General features: G+C 37.5%; 1 protein-coding gene across 6 annotated transcripts in view; it reads left to right on the top strand.

Annotated features, from left to right (window-relative positions):
- The window catches only part of Fmnl2 (formin like 2), a 270,688-nt gene extending 261,819 nt beyond the window's left edge, over positions 1 to 8,869 (top strand). For 2 of the 6 annotated variants that reach the window (XM_051184696.1, XM_051184692.1), the window contains 3 exons: positions 1,293 to 1,391; positions 2,165 to 2,288; positions 6,941 to 8,869. In XM_051184696.1, the coding sequence (XP_051040653.1) occupies positions 1,293 to 1,391; positions 2,165 to 2,288; positions 6,941 to 7,050 (333 nt within the window). In that variant the 3' untranslated portion in view covers positions 7,051 to 8,869. Of the gene's footprint in view, positions 1 to 1,292; positions 1,392 to 2,164; positions 2,289 to 3,886; positions 4,010 to 5,579; positions 5,674 to 6,940 lie in introns of all 6 variants that reach the window. The other 4 variants (XR_007834547.1, XM_051184695.1, XM_051184693.1 and 1 more) reach the window with 4 other exon arrangements.
- Positions 8,870 to 12,256: the final 3,387 nt, after the last annotated feature.

The following is a 12,256-nucleotide window of genomic DNA, read 5'->3' as shown; positions in this document are numbered from 1 at the left end:
ATCAACCCTGGAGTTCTGTGTTTAACATTGGTCATGTTGGTAGAGTTAAGAAGGTTTTTTGTATGTTTTTTTGTTTTGTTTTGTATTTTGGAGACAGAGTTTCTCAGTGTAGCTTTGGTACCTGTCCTGGAACTCACTTTGTAGACCAGGCTGGCATTGAACTCACAGAGATCAGCCTGCCTCTGCCTCCCAAGTGATGGGATTAAAGGCATGTGTCACCACTGCCTGGCTAAAAAAATTATTTTAAGAAAAGAACTTGAGCAGTTTATACTCACCTTTGTGAAAAAAACCTGTGGGAGATATGAGAAATATTTTTGTAAAATGAGTAGATACTAATTAATTTTGGGCCTATTACTCTAAGATTAAAGTATTTACTTATTTTAGTCATAGCCAATTTGATGGGCCTATCATAAGCTGAGAGCATAAAAAAAAGTTGTCTTAGCAAAGGGTGCACAAGGCATGGGATGGGAGGAAGGCCACTTCCAGCTGATGTTAACTGGTATTTGTAGTCCCCTGGGGGCCTAGCCATGCTGATGAGCTGCAAAGATGTCCTGGGAGGCTCCTGTGAGGTGCTACAATCACATTTCTTCACATGAAAATTTCTATGCCTAAGGTCAGAAGAGACATTGTATGTAAAAATTATAAAACCTGGGGAGTTCTGGGATTGCTCTCAAAGACTTTGTTTTAAAGGAAGGAAACACAAACCTGTTGATATAATGGAGCTTGTCAATTATACTCAATCCCTAAACCAAACAGATGACCTTTCCCTCAGTTTATGGCTCAATAGCAAGGACTTCAAGAGAGTACCCAGAGAGCTAAATCCATTCTTTCGTTTTCTAAGTTATCAGATCAGGCATTCTGACTGAGAGTTGTTGGAAGAAACCAAGAATCCTATTGTGGGATGGCCCTTTGGGAGTGTAAGTCCAGGTTTTCTCTAGCATAAGATGTTGGAATTTTAGATGCTTCTCTCAGAAAGCTGATGTTAGGTGGGCAGATTCTGGAAGAAATTCAGACTCACTTGGAAATCATTGATTTGTACAGGTCGAGGAAGAGGAAGATCAAGAAAGTTCTAGTTAAGGTGTAGATCAGCTGAAAAGATGAAGACTTGTCATATCCAGGCAGTGAAAGACAGAATTAGAATACAGCCATGAAGGGTCTTCTCTTTCACTTCAGTTCCCAAACCACTATGGATTTTTCAAATGGCTTCAAAAAAAAAAAAAAAAAAACCCTCAGCTGTCAACATTTCCATTTACGTAATTTTCAATCTTTATTTTAAAAATTTACTTCCCCAGCAAGCAGAAGAGGAAAATGAGCTGAGGAAAAAGCAGGAACAAGCTCTCATGGAAAAACTGTTGGAGCAGGAAGCACTGATGGAGCAGCAGGACCCAAAGGTAGGAGTGTCTGCTTCTGAGATGGGCCTCAATGAAACACATGCACAGGAGTTATGAGCTGACTTGTACTCTGGAGGTTCTGACCACCGCCTTCTGTTAGCATGTGGAATTGTTTTTTATCCCTTCCATTACTTTGTTCATCTACTTCTAGAATGAAAGGGAGTGCTTGTAAAGCATTTCAGAGTTTACAGAGATCAAGAATTTAGTTGTATATTCAGAGACACCATACAAGATTATCTGATAATCAGGGTCTTGAACCAGGAAAGGCTCCATGGTTTTCATGGGTAATGACCGTCACCAGTGGCGTCTTTGCTAGGAGTTTTGGAAGGAAGCATTTCATGAAGGAAGGCAGGCTTTTTGCTGCAAGCTTTGAGAAGTCTGTTATTATTATCAGCTATCTCTGTGGCCATACAACCCAGCCTATATCAAATTAAGGAGAGGGCTCAGTCAATAAAAACTTGCCTTGCAAGCATCAGGACCTAGGTTTTATCTCCAACACCCATATATAAATGCTGGGCATGGTGGTGGATGCTTGTAATTCCAAAGCTCTGGAGGTAAAGACAAATGGATAGAGCTGGTTGGCCAGCCAGGCTAAACTACTTGGTGAGCTCTAGGTCAGTGAAACTCTTGTCTCAAAAAGCAAGGTCGTCTGACCTTGGGGTAGCGGTGTCTGTAGTGTTTGCGCTGGCTGTTCAATATAAAGCTCAGCACACTGAATTTTCTTAAAAGTCCAGATGGGTATTAGTGTCATCAGTCTCTGCTTTTTTTCTCAGTCTCCTTCCCATAAATCAAAGAGGCAGCAGCAAGAGTTAATTGCAGAATTAAGAAGGCGACAAGTTAAAGATAACAGACATGTATATGAGGGAAAAGATGGCGCCATTGAAGACATTATCACAGGTAAATCTTTGTGGTCTGTAGTGATCACACTGCCTCACAGCAACCACATGCAGATATTGCAGTTCCTTCTGTCAACAGTTGGCAAGCTCTTTAGTTGGGGTAATGAGATTTAGAATTATGCAGCAATATGTGAACTAGGGTTTGAAGTACATTTCTAATGTTTACTGTCCAACACTCTGAACCTTTCTGTACCTGTATGGCCCTAAGTCTTCTTCCTAACGCTTTCCCCTTGGCTTTGTCATCCTTTGCCATTTTCCACTTTGTAGCCACTCCTACATGCTTTCCTAATAGGAATACTGGAGGACAATCCATCCTCTGTACTAACAGTCAATGCAAGTTTCTCTGGCATGCTGTTTAATATCAAAGTAGCAAAGCCTACAGGAAGTTGTATTCTCATTTGGATGAATCTATAGGGGTCTAGCTCAGAACTGGAGACTGATACCAGCTACTTTCATGTTTTCTGCTTGAACCAATTCTCCAGGGTTTCATACTGCCTCTTACAGACCAGGATACTTATGCCACTGGCCTGTTTAGCAGTGACAGTAAATGATTTTTCTTCAATGTCATTTGCACATGAATACTGTTTATCAGCTAAGACAGCCATAGGTTCAGGTGTTCCTCAAGCATCTCAAAAGGAAACCATGGTCAATCTTGTTACTTGTATATGCTAGTGCCCCTATTCTCCTCAGGTTCTAATCTCTCAATCTTTTTCAGGCATTCCCATAATTATAAATTCATTTGGAAATATTATGCTTATAAAACAAAGCCAAAATAACCACATTGCTTTTCATCACACACAAAAACTAAACAATTCCTTAATATTAAATGTATAGTTATTGTTCCCAAACTCTAGATTTTTAAAAATGTAATTGCTTGAATTTTCTCATAGCTTACTAGGCATTATGAATAGGGATGTCAAATTTTTTAAACTATAGAATTTTTTGACATAGGGAAGTAGATATGTATGCTAGACTTTAAGTCTAATAAAGAATTCCTTGCCTGTTATTAAAGCTGCATAAATGAATGATGGCAATCATCTCAGTGTGCACATGTACTTGTGCCAGCATACATTCTGCAGTCACTTGCAGAATGCCCCTTGTGGGGCTTTTCTCTGCCTCCTTTGCACTGGGGGAAGCTCTACTCTGTGCAAGAATAGCAATGGATGTCTGTCAAGATAAATACCTGAGTGCCACAGCAAGTTTAACTCCAGACTAGGGAAGCATCCAAGTGTGCACAGTAAGAACTCAAGACATGGGATAGCCTTAGCATCACACACCTGTAATTCTAGTATGTAGGGGGTTGGAGGAAGATGAGGGATCAAGGTCATCCTGCCTCAAAAAACAAAAAGAACCAAAAATGTCCTCCACCTCACTTAAAAAATAGATGACATGTCTGGTATTTGTCCATTATCTCAGAATAGTTTTTCCTTGCATAATTTCACTTCCTACTCCCCACCCTCCAAGTCCAGATTTTCTTCTAGACTTTAATGAACTGGAATACATATTGCCTTCTCTCTTCTTTCCTTTTACACTAACCATGTACTAATGCATCCTGGCTTTTTACTCTTTTTTGTTGTTTGGCTATTATTCTCAATGCAGTGCTGAAGACTGTGCCCTTTACTGCTCGCACCGCCAAGCGTGGGTCTCGGTTTTTCTGCGAACCTGTTCTCACTGAGGAATACCATTACTAAACTATTGCTCTTTGTCACCTGATATTAAAAGGTTGCTGTAGTTTTTTTTTTTTGTTTTGTTTTTAAACCTTTTATTCTACCCCAAACCCCTGTGTCTCAGGACCAGCTACTATGTTAGCATGGAATGCCATCTGCTTCATTTTACATTGTGTTGTCTTCATGTTGCATGGTTTTGTATTTCAGTCATTACTGTATACTCACTGCCACTTCCAGTACATGTCTGTAACCACATTCCTGCAATGATATGGATGTGGATGACAGTTAATAGAACCATTTTCTGGGGGCTAACATCTTTGGGATGTGTGCAAAATGATGAGCAGTAATTACTAAGGCCAATGTTTACTGAGCATTTACGATGTTGTAACAAGTTTACACCTTTCTCCACAATCTTTATGCTAACATGGCAATAAAATGATGTGCTGCAAAGTGCTCAGAAATGAAAGGGGCAGGGAACAATGAGGTGACTCCATGGGTTACAGTGCCTACCACAAAAGCCTGATGACTAAGATTGAGCCCCAGCACCCACATGATGAAAGGAACAAATTGTTCCCTGACTTCCACACCTGAACCAAGGCACAATTTGCCCCACCAATAATAAAATCATCCATACTGTGTATGAAAATGAGAAAAGTTCTAAAGCTACATTTACACAAGGACCTGTATAAACACAACTGCAAATTAGGCCTTTCTCGGGTGTCTTACATAGTTCTAGGTGTGGCAGAACTCAATATGAGCTTTACACTGGGGACCCTTTCAGTATACAATCTTGAAATGACATCAGCAATTCATGACCTCACAAGTCTGCCCTGGCCAGGTGACCTCTATTCAGATCTCTATTCACTGTCATACCCTATTTCAGTTATCTGCAGCAATTAAGACTAAAGAGCTCCTCACTGTCTTTCTCATATCCTTCATTGGTAACTCTGTTCCATGTCAAATCAGAGTACTTTTTTGTAATGAGGTCACACAAACTAGACCTGCTTGTTAGGAGAGTGGCAGCAGAAAGATAATACATTCACCATTGGAAAAGCATTTTTCGTAACACTTGAAAACTGGAGAGGTGTAAGATTTGCCCAAGTAATTTCTTGAGCTTACTGTTCATGTTTAAAAAGGAACAAATACATGTCTATGCATAGTTGCTTACAAAAGAGTCAACATACTACCAATTGTCAGTAGCCATTTACTGTCTCCTGTGCTGAGATTGACATGGAACTGGGTTATGTGTTTTGTGGTACAACTATTCTGTGAATTGTATTTGCTAGGCGTGCTTGTCTTTGAACCAAAAGATGTCACTGTCATTGCCTGCTCTGCAGTGTACTTACCCACCAGTGCTCATTAACAGGCTGAAAACTGTCATCTGCTTGGCTTTTTGCTGCTGGACTATCTATCCTTCTGGAGCCAGTCTTCAAAGCAGCTTGAAACTGGGTGATAAGGGCTGGGTGGGAAGACACTTATCCTTCTCTTGTTTTACCTAACACAACCTGTAGTAAAACCTATGCCCTCTAACATGTCCAGCAATGTTAAGCACTAAGTTGAGTTGCTTTCTGTTTTCATCCCATTTTTACTTAACCATCATTTTGTGTTTTTTGTTTTCTGTTTAGCTTTAAAGAAGAATAATATCACTAAATTTCCAAATGTTCACTCGAGGGTAAGGATTTCTTCTAGCACACCGGTGGTGGAGGATACACAGAGCTGGCAAGCATCACTTTTTACTTAGCTTCCTCCTTTCTATATGCAGTTCAATGGTTTTTATTTATGGTGAAGGGTAATACTGGTGAGAATCTGACCAGTCTTTGTGCCTCACGTTAATGTGTGGCTTGGCAAAACAGTTGAATGTACTTGCTTCTTTTTGGTCAAGTTAGTCAGTAAACACTAGTTTTATCTGGATGGGTACAGTGGGTATTGGCCAGGGAAGGTGATCTATAGATTTTAAAAGACTAAGAATTTTGCAAATAATTAATCTGAGGATACCCAAACTATACGGCCTTGAAAGGACTAGAGTAACTACGGACCTATGTTATGGTTAGACTGAAAAGGAATAGGGGAAGGGCCACAATTTGTACTGATTTAGGAACCGGAAGTTAACAAGCCTGTTCGGACAAACCCAAGAGGATAAGTCTGTCTTACTGAACTCCTTTGATTTTACCTAGTAGTAAAATTCACCAAGTATATTGGTTTCTGTGTAAACTACCAACTTAAATATTAGATGCCTAGTGCAAATCTACAATACTATTTGCCCTTTAATTAGTATTTATTACAAAACCTTTTTTGTTTTGTCACATCTTAGCTCCATCAAAAAGCTGTCCCTGCTAGACTCAGTCTTATTCATGAAAGCATGCCTTCACACTAAGAGTACTTCTTGTTACTTCATTTCAGCCCACTAAACTAATGGCTCCTTCAACTAATGCATTCTGCCTTGCATTAGGAATAGACTTGGTCTAGGGCCCATTTCCCTTGTAGATTGGAGCACAAACATGGGTGGTGGGAAAGACTTGATGAGGTAATGAGATATTACTTCTAATTCATAAAAAGCTGTCCTCAGCTACCAAAAGAGGTGCAAACAATGGAACCTGTTCTTGCAGTTCTTCCTGGCTCATTCTTGTTAAAAACTACAAAGTTAAACATTTGCTTTGTGAGTTTTGCAGTAAAATCACTGTAATCATTTTTAATATTTAAGACTCTCCAGGAAGACAGCATTGAGAAACATTTCAAAATATTTCGACCAGCTAAGATACTGACCATGATAGAAAAATCTCTAAATCTCAGAATCTTACCAGTATTACATCTTATTTTAATTGTAAATACTATAGAGAGATAGATGTCTGGTTGAATGCTCAGTGGGTTTGAAGGGCCCATTAGTTGACTCTACACAAGCTGCTTTGACTGGCTGCCAACTGGCCTTTGTCTTGCTAAGACATAATTGAAGTTACTGTTTTTTTAAATGGCATTTTCCTCTTAACAGATCTTAGAAACCAACCATATAGACGAGCCGATGCGGTGAGACGAAGTGTGAGGCGGCGCTTTGATGATCAGAACTTGCGTTCTATTAATGGTGCAGAAATAACAATGTGATCCAGAGACCAGCCTTTATAAGAGGGTGAAACTGCCATGTGAACTTTTTGTGCTATCATTTAGCTGCAGCCTTCAATACAGATAAAGTTTAAGGGCTCAGATTTAGTAAACACAGGAATTTAAAAATGGGTTCTCCTTTTAACCCCTGTTAACAAGTGCCTAAAATTGGAAGTACCTTGCTCAAATTAATCAAAGCAATAGAATTTGACTTAAATCTTTTTACATCAGTATGCTACTCAGTTTTTTTAACCAAAATGTAAATTTCATATTAAATTCATTATTTGCCATTGTGATTGTCCATTATGGCCCACCCTGGTTTCCTAGTATTTGTAAATAACTGGGATGCATCTGCTATGGGCTTCCTTTGCTGAGAAGTCGTCTAAGAAGTTGTTTGTTCGAGCCATATTCTTCAACTGTATTTTTTAGGACTTGTAACAAGGGAGAAGGAACCTGGCACAGGATAATATCCTTCTATAATTAAGCCCCAGCAAAATACAAATAAGATGCAACTGCAGTGCCAAAGTCTGTCTTGTCTCATGTCATTTCTGTGCAAGGGTACAGTGCATAAAGGCATTATTCACTTGTATGGCAGCAAGATGGCATTAAACATTGTATAAGACTTCATTGCAGAAAATGTTCTTAAGCTTGAGGCAGCTTTTAATAATAATTATATTTACTAATAAGCACTAAAATGAATTACCATTATGGGCCAATCTTTAAAATAGAAATTGGTGCCTTGTTAGTCAGGGAGAATTTACCAAAAGCTCTATCAGTTAAGCATTCAAGATTACATGTGGTAGTGTAATGTTGGAACTTGGCCTTAATTCTCTTCTGACAATCGAAGGGTCTTCTTTCCTTTTGTAAACTGAAATATACTGATACAGCTGACATTAAGTTATCAAGGCTGAATTGCTTTTGTATTTCTCACTTAGGAGAATTTACAATTAGACTGGAAGGAGAAAATTAACATTAAGTTTAAATTATACTGATAAATGGTTAAGCCACTTATTTTTCTTCCTCACTGGCAAGGCATTGTGATCCATTCCAAAGTCCTGGACTGAAGCTAAATTTTTACTTCTCATACTACACATTCTGCTTCTGGCTTACCTTGTTGGTACATCAGTATATTAATTGTAAAAAATTATTGTATAGTATTTAACCACTGAATTTGTGTTCATGTGAATCCCTTGGTGAAGGTCCCCTTTTTTCATGGATGTGTAGTTATATGATCTTTTAAAATGTACAGATATTTTGCTATAAGATTGGTGCAGTTTTTTATGGTTTTTACACTTCTTTAATTCCTACCTAAGCCCCGGGGTAATCCTGTAAATATTGTTTAAAAAAGCTCATCAAACTATGCTACACAATCTGAATGTTACTTTAACTTATAGTTTTTTTTTTTAAAATATATATATTTAACTACAAGGACAGTTTAAGAGTCAGTTACCACATTTTACAGTAGTAGACCTATTTACAGATCTCTTTTTAAACTGCCACCTGCTGGCACATCCATAAATGTATAGTTTAAAAAGAACATGCCAAGCTTGTTGTCTTTTTGTTGAGTAAGCATTCACTTTGATGAATATATTAATCTGATAACATCAGACACTTAAACAAATCAGCTATTTTCCAAAGGTGTGTATTTTAAAGTTTTTCTCATTTCCCAGTACACAAACAGACAGTAATGTTGGCATATTCTTTTGTTTGTCTATTAATGGTCCTACTTCTTAGCAATATTAGAAATGTTTTATAAAAGCAATTCATGTTACTTTTCTGGTCTTTTCATGCCATTTGAGCAAATAAACTATTTACACTACTATTCTGTCATATGCTGTAATCCTTGAATTGTGTATTTTATGGTTTTTGTTTTATATAGACTAATCAGAGTTTAGAACTCAAAGATGGTGTATTTTAGAAAAAAAATTGCTCTCCCATGGGCTTTATTACTTAAAAAAAAAAAAAAAAAACCCAACCCTTGTATGTATGTCCAGGCAAGCCTCTCCTGCCCCAGTTTCCCATATGCTGTGGTCAAAGGACCCTGATTTAATCATTCAACACATTTAGAAGATTTTGTTAGATTTAGAGCTTTTTGTTGTTTTGTTGGGATCCAACCCAGGGCCTTGCATATGCTAGACAAGTGTTCTACTATCAACTAACTCAGATGCTTCACCCAGTGTTCATGCACAAACACACACAAATCAATGCAATGTCCCATGACCCTTCTGAATCAATTTCTGCTATGCACAGAATATAACCTAGTAAATCTGACTCTGCTTTGGTGTTTAATAGACATTTTGTAAAATTGGGTTATTTCTGCTGAATTACCAAAATTTACCAGAGCAGATGAATACTTACTTTTAGAATACTAGTCTATTCAGTATATAATAAAATTCTGTGTCTCCCAACCCCCAGGGACAGCCCTGGCTGTCCTGGGATTTTCTTTGTATATGAGGCTGGCCTCTAACTCAAGAGAGCTGCCTGCCTGTCTCCTAAGTGCAGGGATTAAAGGTGTGCACTACCACACCTGGCTTTCACTCTAGTTTTTAATTAGATATACAAATATCAACACAAGATTCATTTTCCATCTCTTTAAAATTGTTGGCATCCATTTTCATGAGAATGCTTGAAGAAGGAACACAAGCATGAGGTTGTGTTGATAAGACTTTTCAGAGATGAGGTTGTAGGAGTAAGGTCTATCTTTTAAAGTAAAGTACTTCACTGAGAAATAGGGTTGTGAGCACTTGAACCCACAGCAAAGAATTGCTGTGAGCAGAGACTTAAAAGAAAAACGGCAATACAAATCCAACTTATTTAATAAAATATGCCATTTTTCTATTTACAAAAGTTCTACTGTTAAAGCTACGAGGTTCTGTACAATCGAGAAAATGTATGAACAGGACTACATAGAAAAGAAAAACCTTTTCCAAATTACTCACCTTTTGGAATAAGTCCTCTGGGCAGGTGTAGAGGATAGCAAGAAGATTAATACCTACCCAAAAGGTTAATAGTTAGGACCAAACAAACAAACAAAAAGGTATCAGTAACAAGTAGATAATCTAGTAACAATCACAGTATAGTCTCAAAAAAATGGCTTAGCTCGACTGTCACCTGCTCCATAACCTAGATGGAAGAGCAGGGCTGTGGGCTAGCCTGTTTCTCTGAAATGTAAACATTAATTGCGCTAGGGTAATCACTGTCAAAAATGAATTACACAAGATGGATTTGAATTACAATCCACTCAATCTCAATTGCAGCTGTGAATACAATAGGTTTAAGGATAGCATGTTATTAAGGAACTTAGACCAGGGAAGTAAAGTAAATGGAGGACAGCTAAGCAAATAATATGGTATCTTTCATCCTCACTCTTAATTAGGCTCCTATAAATGGAATATGCTATCATGTTACCATGACTCACCCCCCCACCCCTTTCAAAAAGCCTAAAATGTGTGCATCTTTTAAGTCAGAATTTTATGTTCTCATTAAGCTTTGGACACTTCCTACGTTATACTCACTAGGCTTTTTTTGTTTGTTTTTTGATAATTTTGAATGAAGCATCAGTTCTGAGTTGTATGGTTTAATTGCAATGATACCTGTTTAAGCCCTTTAATAGGGAGGATGGAATGCTATGGTGCAAGATTAGTGCATTTGTCAACTGAAGTTTACAAAATTTCTATTTGTTAAGTGTCTAGTATGTGTCAGATACAGTCCTAATTAACATGTTTTATACACACACACACTACTAGTGACATCAGAATAAATGAAGGACTTAAACAGAGAATAGTCATTGTTAGTCTGGCATATGTCATCAGAAAACATAAGCTTTTCACAGTTGGGGGGGGGGATCATAGCAGCATTTTTTCTTCTTTTTGTAAATAAATCAAGTGTATTTTAACCTAGAGGAAGTAGGTGGGTTCAACTAAAAAAACCTATTTGGTACTGAGAGATTCCTCACAGTAAAATATATTTAAACGAATTGGCCTAGTGTTTTCATTTATATTAGATTGTTTTAAGAACTTAAAATGATATAAACTTAAATAAATTTTTTTGTTAAAATTCTATATTTTTAAGCCCATTCTTCATAACTCTTCCCTAAGAATTATCTGATTAGAATGCTTACATAAAGTGTAAATCAATTTTTTCTCTTCTGGATGCAAAATGTCTAATCAATGCTTAGCCAACTTTTAGCACTGGAGTAAAACCAGGAGCATTTAGCAAATGCTTAGTAAAGCATGTAAATGAATGAAATCAGTACACTACAATCTGAAACTAGTTCACAGGAAGGCACATACTGTAGTGAAATATTCATTTTGTCTGAATCTGTGGCACTGACCATGCCACAGATGGGGGGTGGAGACAGGGGCGGAACTTACCTGGGGGAACTAGATCTGAGGAGCAGCCCAGGAGGACTCTCTTGCTTGCAGCAAGCATACAGGAGAGCATCCAGAGGCATCCTTGGGAACAAGAACCTGCTGGTGTTCATCTGTCTCTGTTGTAAGTTATTTCTCCCTAGCCTATTTGTTTCTCCTAATCTTTATTAAACCACGATACACATATAGGGACTTCTTAGCTGCTATTACCACTCTAAATGGATTGCCTTACTCTAGGAACATCCTTTTTCATTTTATAGCTATTCACTATCAGGCCCCACTTAAGAAAAATCCAAAAGATGAAATAATTGTGACTAGTCATTTATCAAACTTACCAGAAGGCACAGAAAGTTTTACTTGTTGAAAAAAACAGTAACATCTTAAAAAATGAAATCGAGGGTCCTATCACATTATTTAAATTCATCCAGGAAGAAGCAAATAAACCCCTTGCTGAACTGGTCATACTAACTTCTCTTACAAATTTTCCCAACATAAAAGTGATGGAATAGAAGGAAACAAGAATATCAAATAACTGAGGCCATGATTTTGCCTGACAGTATATTAGCAAGCTTAATAATAGTGATGCTAAGAAAAAGGTTTCCTATTAGAGTCATAGTCTTAACTGAAATACATAAACCTAGTAAATGCTTTCCCATTTGAATATATCAGATTTAACCTTAGAAGAACAAGTATTCAAAGATAAGTCAGCTTTTGCCAAACTGAAGATTTAGAGACATGATCTATTGGATTTAAAACATCCAAAGATTTAACTAAATTTTTTATAATATGTTTGATGGGATAATCAAGAGAAGACAATGGAATAAATTTGACTTACATGT

Source organism: Phodopus roborovskii, unplaced genomic scaffold (assembly GCF_943737965.1).
Source record: "Phodopus roborovskii unplaced genomic scaffold, PHOROB, whole genome shotgun sequence".
Classification (NCBI taxonomy): Eukaryota; Metazoa; Chordata; class Mammalia; order Rodentia; family Cricetidae; genus Phodopus; species Phodopus roborovskii.
The sequence above is the reverse complement of the archived record's forward strand: the minus strand, read 5'-3'. Positions and strand labels throughout refer to the sequence as shown.